Source organism: Trematomus bernacchii, unplaced genomic scaffold (assembly GCF_902827165.1).
Source record: "Trematomus bernacchii unplaced genomic scaffold, fTreBer1.1, whole genome shotgun sequence".
Lineage (NCBI taxonomy): Eukaryota > Metazoa > Chordata > Actinopteri > Perciformes > Nototheniidae > Trematomus > Trematomus bernacchii.
The window spans coordinates 16,483,150-16,493,014 of record NW_022987720.1 but is presented as its reverse complement, the minus strand read 5'-3'; the positions used below and the strand labels follow the sequence as shown (position 1 = coordinate 16,493,014).

The 9,865-nt window shown below is 38.9% G+C and overlaps 1 protein-coding gene across 6 annotated transcripts; it reads left to right on the top strand.

The window, feature by feature from the left end:
- The first annotated feature begins 1,356 nt into the window (after positions 1-1,356).
- On the top strand, positions 1,357-9,712 carry prkcsh (protein kinase C substrate 80K-H). Of its 6 annotated transcripts, none has more exons than XM_034142570.1 (18): positions 1,357-1,443; positions 1,785-1,931; positions 2,477-2,593; positions 3,079-3,174; positions 3,261-3,318; positions 3,810-3,927; positions 4,450-4,579; positions 4,871-4,955; positions 5,492-5,570; positions 6,410-6,493; positions 6,582-6,746; positions 6,836-6,929; positions 7,498-7,567; positions 7,817-7,906; positions 8,007-8,081; positions 8,163-8,262; positions 8,366-8,525; positions 9,494-9,712. In XM_034142570.1, the coding sequence occupies exons 2-17, from the start codon at positions 1,835-1,837 to the stop codon at positions 8,510-8,512; spliced, it is 1,605 nt and encodes a 534-aa protein (XP_033998461.1). In that variant the 5' UTR covers positions 1,357-1,443; positions 1,785-1,834; the 3' UTR covers positions 8,513-8,525; positions 9,494-9,712. The 6 variants fall into 6 exon arrangements, with proteins under 6 accessions (XP_033998461.1, XP_033998460.1, XP_033998459.1 ...); XM_034142569.1 differs by having other exon boundaries at positions 6,833-6,929; XM_034142568.1 differs by having other exon boundaries at positions 6,579-6,746.
- The last annotated feature ends 153 nt before the right edge of the window (positions 9,713-9,865 follow it).

Here is a 9,865-nt window from a genome sequence, read left to right as displayed (position 1 = left end):
TTCGTCAGGTTTTGAGGCAGACAGTGTGTTTCAGGTAGTATTCAGTCTGTGTCTGGTGGTTTGGTCATTGGCAGTCACCCATTGATCATTTTACATTGGGCCAAATCACAAACTCGTTGTGCAGTAGTCAATGTTAACGACTTTTCTAGAGGTCTATTCAAACAAACAAGTAATTCTCCATAATAGTCCATGTGAAATTGAACTAATTTGACTGATAAAGTCAAAGTTGAGCTGATGTAGTCACATTGGATGTGACATTTTGAAAAGGAATACATGTGTCCTTATCTACCTTGGCCATTTTAGTACTACCACCACTTCTATTTCTTAGTAACTTCAATCTTTGTTAGCCTAGATGTCCGTCCCGTGGTGGCCTAGTGGTTCCCATCTTGGGTGGCTGTCAGGTCACTTTTTCACAGACTGACCCCTCTGTGAATATTTTTTTCTGGGCTTTAATTCATGTGTTTGTTCACAAGTAAGAAAGATTATTCAAGGGGAAAAAACAACATGAAATGATTGTAATATTTGTAAATGATCTTGCTGTAATGTGTAAAATGTGTCCAAGTTATTTTTTATTATATTATTTTTATGAAAGTTTTTCCTCTCAACAGAGCTGAGGTGTCATTTTGTGAATAAATGCATTTAATAAGCAAACATCTATATATAAAACAATATTATAGTATATCAGTATATTTTTCTTTTATTTCACTGTTCGGTACTGTAAAGTGTGTTAAAAATACAAATAAAGTAAGATTTTTATATTAAATGCAATACAATTGTCACTATTATTACAGTTTCATATGCTAGTATACTGATTGGTGGTTTGTTAGCAAATTTAGTCCGCATAAGAAACAACAGGATAGAAAAACAGATACTGAAAAAAGATACAAGATATGGTACAAACACATAGTCAATCAACATCCACATAGTGCAATAATATATGAAAAAATTGAAATATAAACCCAAAGAGTGTTCAAATAATATTTAGTAATGTAAATAAATGTTGTATGTAAAGTGATATTGTATTGTTCCAGACTATTTGAGCTTAATCTTATTTTTAATTGTAGCATGTTTGTAGAGACTGTATTATCCTATTAACTAGATATTGCAGGCAACGTCCTTTAGTTGTTGTATACATTTGACCTTTTATAGGATACAATTAAATGATAGTGCCCTAATTTTCCCACTTTATCGATATTAACGTGTAGTTTGTACGATGCCTGAATGAAACATGGTCTAATGATAAACAGTGTAAAGAGTGATGACTACCTGCACCTGTCTCTCTGCCATGAGATGGCTGAATCCTCCCCAGAATCCTCTTCTTTAGGCGGCTGCCACGGCTCTCAGCCAATCACAGGGGCTAAACAAAGCGTCGACCAATCACACAGCAGGGCGGAGTTGTACGCATGCGCTTTGACAACACGGAACTAAGCGGTGCATTGACCGGTAATGATTAGCTATTAGCTTGTTTTAAGCAATTCTTTTAAACGTTTTCTTTGTGTCTACCAACAGTATTTACCGTGTACGCTTAAGGTATTATTATGTTATTATAAATGGTTACGCACTCCTGGTATTTCTATTTATTTACGTGTTATTTTAGAGGTTGCTTTTAGTTAAATTGGCTAGTTCGAGTTACTGTGTTAGCTAACAAGAAGTCGTTGTCGAAACCAGAACAAGCGAAGATACTTGATGGATTTTAGTTCTTATAACATTATCGTTCTTGTCCCGGTATGTTTATTGTTTTAACATGGTGGTTCCTGTATTAATCTACACAGTTTGTGTCATAGAGGCGGTTTGGGTGCAGCTGAATATTCCTAAATACTGATCCATTGCGGAGATGACGTCCTGTCAGACTCAGTACCTGCTAATGCTGCTGCTGAGTGTGGGAGTCTCAGCGGTGGAAGTCCAACGACCTCGGGGTGTCCCTTTGTCAAGTAAGCATTCATAATAACAACTAGTAATGACATACGAGTACAGTACAGCAGTGGTGAAGCGTTACTAAGTAGATTTACTCAAGTAAGATTTTTAGGTACTAGTACTTTACGTGAGTATTTCAATGTGTTGCTACTTTGTCTTTCTACTCCATTACAAATCAGAAGGAAATCATGTACTTTACTCCACTATATTTCTTTGATACCTTTAGTTACTTCTACCCTGCAGCATGCAAAGTAACACAAATTGGTTGCTCCTTTACCAGATTGTATTAATTGATGTCAATTTGCATAATGAGTGCTTTTACTTTTGGTACTTTAAGTATATCTGGATGCTAATAATGTTTTACTTTTACTTGATCAACATTTGCAATGCAATACTTTGACTTGTAACACTGTATTCATACACTCAGGTAAAAATATCTAAGTACTTCTTCCACCTCTGGAGTATAGTTGTATACTTTGCACTCGGGATAGAGTTCAAAATAAGTTCCTTAGTTTTGGATCTGCCATATCTCTGACCCTTTTCTTTTGTTCAACCTCGACAGAACGGCAGTTCTACGAAGAGGGCAAACCTTTTACTTGCCTAGATGGCTCCCGCACGATTCCCTTTGACAGAGTGAATGATGACTACTGTGATTGTAAGGATGGCTCTGATGAACCAGGTGCGTGTATACTGAATGCTTTTGACGCCTACACTGCTATCTAGTAGGTGTGTAACATTACACAAGTCAGAGTTCCGTTCATAGCCCGGTTGGGTGGACATTTGGTACAGAGGAAAACACATCCAACACTGGACATCTTTCTATTAGTTAACATTAAAGACACACAAAATCCCCTTGCGAGGGACAACTTTAATAAATTGTTTCATTATAAAAACTAAGGAACATATCAAACACTTCTGTATTACACTGCACAAACACTAAACCCTTTAATAAAAGGCAACCGGTCACAAAAGGCTATACAACTGAAGAGTATCTCTAATGCTATGACACTGAAAAGACATACATTTAAATATAATAGTTACTTTTTATTTACAATATTAGTAGTAATGTGAATTGTTTAGAAAAGCTGCTTGGTCTGAATCTTCTAACTTTTCAAGGTCATGACAATATGGAGCACCTGTTATACTCCAAATATTATTTTGCAGGCACTGCTGCTTGTCCCAACGGCAGCTTCCACTGCACCAACGCAGGTTTCCGACCAGGCTTCATCCCTTCCTCCCGCATCAATGACGGAATTTGTGGTATGTGTTTTAAACTGTTATGCCTACCTCTTACGGGTGTGTTGTGTGGGCAGCTTTTTTGTCTAACATCTGCGTTTCTTGTATAGACTGCTGTGACACAACAGATGAGTACAACAGTGGTGCTGCCTGTCAGAACACCTGCAGGTGGGAATGGTTTTGTCTTATAACTCTAATAACTTAAGTACACCTGCAAGAATAAGCCTGATCTGTTCAGACATTATACATAATAATAATAATAAATGATATTTATATAGCGCCTTTCAAGGGACCCAAGGTCACTGTACATGGTGGACAAACAAAACAAACAGACAATCAAAGGGCAAACAACAAATAAAGGAAGCCGGGGGACCAAGAAAGGGCTAGGGCCCGAAGGCCAGGGTGAACAGGTGTGTTTTTAGAGATGATTTGAAGATGTCCAGGGAGGCAGCATTACGGATCTCGGCAGGAAGTGCATTCCAGAGGGTGGGGGGCCGCAACACTGAACGCCCTGTCACCAACAGTTCAGAGGCGAGAGCGGGGGATGGAGAGCAAAATATGCCCGTGTCTGTGGACCTCAGACACGGGCATATTTTCTGAAAATATGAAATGCTTTGTTTATTGTTGAGTATTTTCTTTATATTTCGTGTGATTTGCAGGGAGTTGGGGCGCAAAGAGAGGGAAAGCCTGCAGAAGATGGCAGAGATCACTAAGGAAGGCTTTCTGCTTAAACAACAACTTATCCAGGAGGCAAAGAGGGGCCTAGAGGAAAAGAAGGTATGAATGACAACAGAACCGTTGGAATTTGTTTGTGTAATAATCAAGATTCGTAGCTCTGAAACATTTATTTTCTCATCGTCAAATATGTTTCATACAGGGATACTGACACTTTCATGAAGACGGATGAAGGTGTTCACAAACATGTTTTATATGTCTAGTTATGTCACCTATTCTTTTGCTTATTATGCACACAAACTGAGAGTAGTTGTAGGAGTGACCAAATCATCCCACTCACTCACTTTGTATAGGCCTGATTCACACCAAGAAAATAGAAACGGCCATCTTAATCCTCCTGTAAAACACAAACAAGCACATTACGCTCATCTCATAGTAAATAAAGAGGTGCCAGGTCTTCCAGGTTGTTGGTGATGTTCTTATTCTTCTCTGTTGCCTTTGCTGCTCACAGCTGTTCTCCTTTGAAAATATGTCAAGGCATAGTTTTGTATACGGCATGGCGTTTTCAGGGATTGTGTGTGTTCTTAAATTGATTAAAGGTATTATTTTGATTGTCTTCTACAGGCCAAACAAGCAGATATTCAGATCGGTAAGAAAGATTTGGAAACTAAGGTGGAGGCCCTGAGAACAGTGAAGGAGACTGCAGAGCAGCCAGAAAAAGAAGCCAAAGAGCGCCATCTGAAGGCCTGGGAAGGTAAATTATAATGTGAAAGCATTTCACCACTCCTGTTTGAACAGAGCATCACATAACATATGGTACAGTCTGTTTTATCACATTTTTGAGCTAGACGAAGTTACCTGGATTCCATTTGCACTAGTTATACTAAAACTTGACGCTGATGAGACTTCTGCCCTGAAGTTTATGTTATATAACAGCAATTGGTAACACTGTATACAATATGTGTACAATATGTGTGTAAATGAAATGTAATGTAATGTGTGTATGATTAGAATCATAATAAATAAATGATATTTTTTGTTTCAGAACAAAAGGCTGTTATTCAAATGGAGAAGGACAAGGCTAAAATGGCTGAGGTGTTGTCTGAACTGGATGATGATGCAGATGGCTCGTGAGTATCAGCACCCTCAATAACTATTAGCACCCATCATGGGAGAAGCCTGTGTTGTTAGACTCACCAGGTTGAATACAATAATGAAAAGGAGAAATGCAGCATTTGTAAATCTGGAGTGTGATTTATTTTAAGTTAACTTTTGTTTTGTGACTTGTATAATTGGAATCCAAATTGCTGCTAGAGAGACTACATTTATTTAAACCAAAAAAGGCCAGAAAATAGATTATCACTCTTTTAAAAAAAAATGTATACTCATATCTTTCTTTTTTTAAATTTACAATTCTTTATTTCGAAGACAGTTGAGAACATTTCACCAGTTACAATGGAATAGACTTGCAGTTACAGGGAGTAGTGAACATTTGCAATAAGGGAACAGTATACATTGAAGCCCTCCCCTTCTCATTGTCCTCTTTTTCTTCTGATGTGGTATACTCATATCTTTCATATGTACCTTTTGTAGGATCATTAGTGTGATAGTAAGTATTATTTGTGTTTGCTATAACTCAATAATGACGTGTCTTTGTTTGTGTCAGTGTCTCCGTGGCTGAGCTTCTGTCCCACTCTGAGCTCGACCCAGATTCAGACGGATCCTTCACAGAAGCAGAGGCGCAGGTGATTATTTGTGTGTTCCTATAAAAACCCTGATGGTAAAGTCAGTGTGGCGGCTCAATCCCCTGTTGCATTTGAGTCGCCGAGAGGCTAAACTTTGCTATAAACTGTGACGCGTTTTCGAAGAGAAAGTCCATATTGAAGCCATATAGTTTTAAGGATATTTAATAAACAAAATCATAGCATAGTAACTATGGACAAAACGGTCAACAGAAAAAATGACAGCACAAGCTCACCCTCTGTCATCCGCACTCGACATGAAACAGGTGACTTACATAGACAAACCACACCCATGTGACAATTACCGGAAGTGCTCAACAAACAAATAATAATAATACAAATAATGAACTTGGGCTAAGTAGCATTATGGCACCTACAGTCAGGGTTCATACGGTCATTAAAAACCTGGAAAGGTCATGGAAATTCAAAATGCTAATTCCAGGCCCTGGAAAAGTTACGTAAAACAATATCTTTCCCAAAGTTTTGGAAAAGTCATTAAAATCGAACTAAAGTTGCATCGAATATAATTTATATTTTATCTAATCGCCGAAATAGTAATACTATAATGAAAATAAATACTGTAAGTTATTTGTTTTACAACATGTTTCATATGCAGACCTTATTTTCCTGTTACATAAACAATTTTCAGTGGTACCGCTGAGAAAGAGTCATTTTCTTTGGTCATGGAAAATGAGGTAAATGGAGAAGTCATTGAAAATCATTGGTGAAAAAGTGTATGAACCCTGTAAAGTGCACTTACCATTAAATGTCAGAAATGAAACAATTCGAGAAACACATTTGACGGAGCTGAATCTAAATGTGAGTATTGTCTTTGGGTTTAGGGACTGTTAGGAGGAGTTGACAAAGTGGACTCTGTAGCCTTTGAGTCTGTTTGGAATAACATCAAAGACAAATACACATCAGAGGTAAGCCCCCTGCACATTCTTCTTTAGTAAGCTCAACGTGTGGAAGCCTCGGCCTCCTTTTGAAAATGTTTATCTTTCCTGGCAGCAGGCCAACACGGAAACCCCAGCAGAGGTGGAGACTCCGGGGGAGGAGATAAGGGAGACCCCCTCCGACAACGACTCCGAGCAGTACCCTGAAGACGACATCCCAGAAGAAGAGGAGGAAGATGATGAAGAGGACGAAGAAGAAGACCAAGATGATGGAGACTATAAGGTAAGCGCACCCGATTTCTCCATCAAACTTATGCTGCATGACTCAAGTTTTCCTTTAGTGAGTCACTCTTCTGTGTGTTCGATCAGCAGAGCCCTCCTCCGACGCAGACCCCAGATAAGAAGGATGAAGATGACGAGGGGACGATGCCACCCTTCGACCAGGAAACGCAGAACCTCATTGATGGTAAGAGTTTGTAGGAAAGTGAGCGAGTCCGCCGTCCACAGCTGTGAGTGTGTGAGTCACGCTGTGAGATCATAAAGCACCAATGTGACTGCATATCAATTAGGGCTGGGGGATAAGGGGAGACACATTATATATTATAATGCTTTTGTGGAACAATACTGTACAGCTGACCAAAATCTTAAAACAAGATTTGTCATCATCATCAGTAATGTGGATATAATTACTGAATTGGTAAAGACACATTTCTAAACCTCAACATGTACCAACACCAATAACTTTGAAAGCCATTAAAACCATGAAAATACAATTATGCTTTATAGTCAATATTCAAAACATAAGACTATCCTGTCACGTTATCTATATCATATCGATATCTTGTCCAGCCCTAATACCTATTAATTGGAACTTAAATGCACACACATAAGTTGTTTATTGAAGAGACGTTTCTTTTATATACAGGAGGGCCCTTTTTGCTCAGACTTTAGTATGTGGGTGTGTAAGCCGTTGTGTGTGTGTATGAGCTTGGACTGAATTGACTTTATTTGCATTCTGTGCTTTTGATTCCCAGCTGCTCAGAAAGCCAGGGATGCATTTGATGAAGCCGAGAAAGCTCTGCGAGAAGTCGATGATCAGGTCAAGTAAGTGCTCTGAATATGAAGCAGCTTCTTTGCCAATAATGCAATCAGCGTTGGTTACTAAAACTGCACTTTGAGCAGCTTCAATAGATCATTGTGTTGCACAGTCAGTGTGGTGTTAGTGGAAGAAATAAAGGATTCCATTTTAAACTTTTTATGTTTGTTTATTTTCTACTCTTTTTATTTTCACATGATGTGCAATGCCTTGTTTTAACATGCATGCATCTAATCGTGTCTGCTTTTTCTCTGCAGGAACCTGGAGAAGGAAATCTCCTTTGACTTTGGACCCAATGCGGAGTTTGCATACCTCTATAGCCAGTGTTATGAGTTGTCTACTAGCGAGTATGTACACTCTCTGACTTAGGAAAACAAGTATTGTGCTCATTAATCATTATTTAGGTTCCTACTACTGAAGACTTATAATTGAATATTTTGTTTCCAGGTACATCTACAGGCTCTGTCCATTCAACAGAATGTCCCAGAAACCCAAGTTTGGTGGATCGGAAACTAACCTGGGGTAAGGGAATATCCATGGTGTTTCTTTTTCGGTCTTTCTTTATACACTCTTCACTTGCAACATATCTTTTGTTTTCTGTAGATCATGGGGGCATTGGGCCGGTCCAGAGGATAACATCTACTCTTTGATGAAGTATGAACATGGGACAGGGTGCTGGCAGGGCCCGAACAGGTCCACCACGGTGAGGCTCAGGCAGATCTAGTTCAACATTTCATTTCCCACCCCATTAATATTTCTCATTGCACAAGGCACAGCACAAAATAAATCATCTTTTGTCTTTTTAGATTAAGTTAACGTGCGGAACGGAGACAGTGGTGACATCTGTATCGGAGCCCAGCCGCTGCGAGTACCTGATGGAGTTTATCAGCCCTGCTATCTGCCAGGAGCCCCCCAGCCTGGATGCAGCGCTTCATGGGCATGAAGAGCTCTAGATCCACCTGATCTGTGAGTAACTCATTTCCTGTGTTGGCAAACCGTATTTTGTCTCCATATTCTACCCAGTAGGATATTTATCTCGTGCCCTATTTTGTTAAGATTTTGAGGGACAGGTTTTTTTAACCCAAAAAATACTGCACCTAAAGTAAGCAACTGTTCATAGTTTCTAAATGGTGCTTACTCAAACAAAAATAAATATGAGTGCAGTGAAACCTGCATCATGAAGGATTAGCATTTCAACATTCTGTTGTGAAGAAAATCCTCTGTGCAGTTTCAGCTTCCCTTTAGAAGAAGAGCAAGGCAGCAACAACAGCAAGGTAAAGGCAACTTTCTTGAGTTTATTGTAGTTGTTAGGATGAAAGAGGAACTAAACTCTTAACTCAATCAGAGACTTGTGACAGCTTAGCATTGTGTATACTTTTTCATTTAAGCTTTCGTAAAAATGCTGGTAAACTGTGATATCAGTGTTACTGTTGCTAGATGCAATGGAAACTGATATCATGTTATGCTGAGCAGAGTGAATAGATATCAGCTGTAGCTTCCTGTTGAAATAAACAAAAGGCTACTGTACTTTATTGAACACTTAGATGTATCGGGTGTTTTAAACGCATTAGCGGTTTGTAACTTCCTGTTTATTATTGGATTGTCGACAGGATTTTGAGCTAAGCTGGGCTTTATTTTACTGATAGTGCTGATATCTTTAGGTCTGCTAAAGGAAGCGTGGAGCCGAGAGAGTCTGGGACAACAGAATTGATGTTTCATGGACCTAAATCAATTTAAACAGTAATACCCATATTGAAGTGCTGACTGCAAGATAACACAGGAAGTGCCTACATCCGTGGTGTGAATGCTTAGTCCTCGGAAAACAAACCGCCGGGGATCAATTTCACTTAAATTGCCCTTCCCTTTTAACAACTAGGAAGTCATGACTTAACAACATGCCACTGAAATGAATGTGTATGCGCTCACTCTTGCAGGTTGTTCTTGAGGGACCACAGTCACTGCAGCAACACGAAGTTGTTGTGAGAGGCACCATCATGGCATTGAAAAACAATTCAGAATAAACAACGGAAATTCCAATGAGCGGTTATCTCCTCTACACATCCACTTTCCACTGCTTCCTGTTGTGTTTTCTCTCTGATTTGTGACAAATGTATTCATTCCATTGTTTTCAAATAAAGCTCATTTTATCTCAACTCAAACTTGTGTTCATTTTTAGTTCCAGTGTAAAACTCCATTTTCATACAGGCTTAAAATCAATACTGCTGTTTTGCATTTATGAAACCTAGCGGGAGATAACACTATGGGGAAGAGCTTAGTACAAAACTTATAAATACAAGCAGCAATAT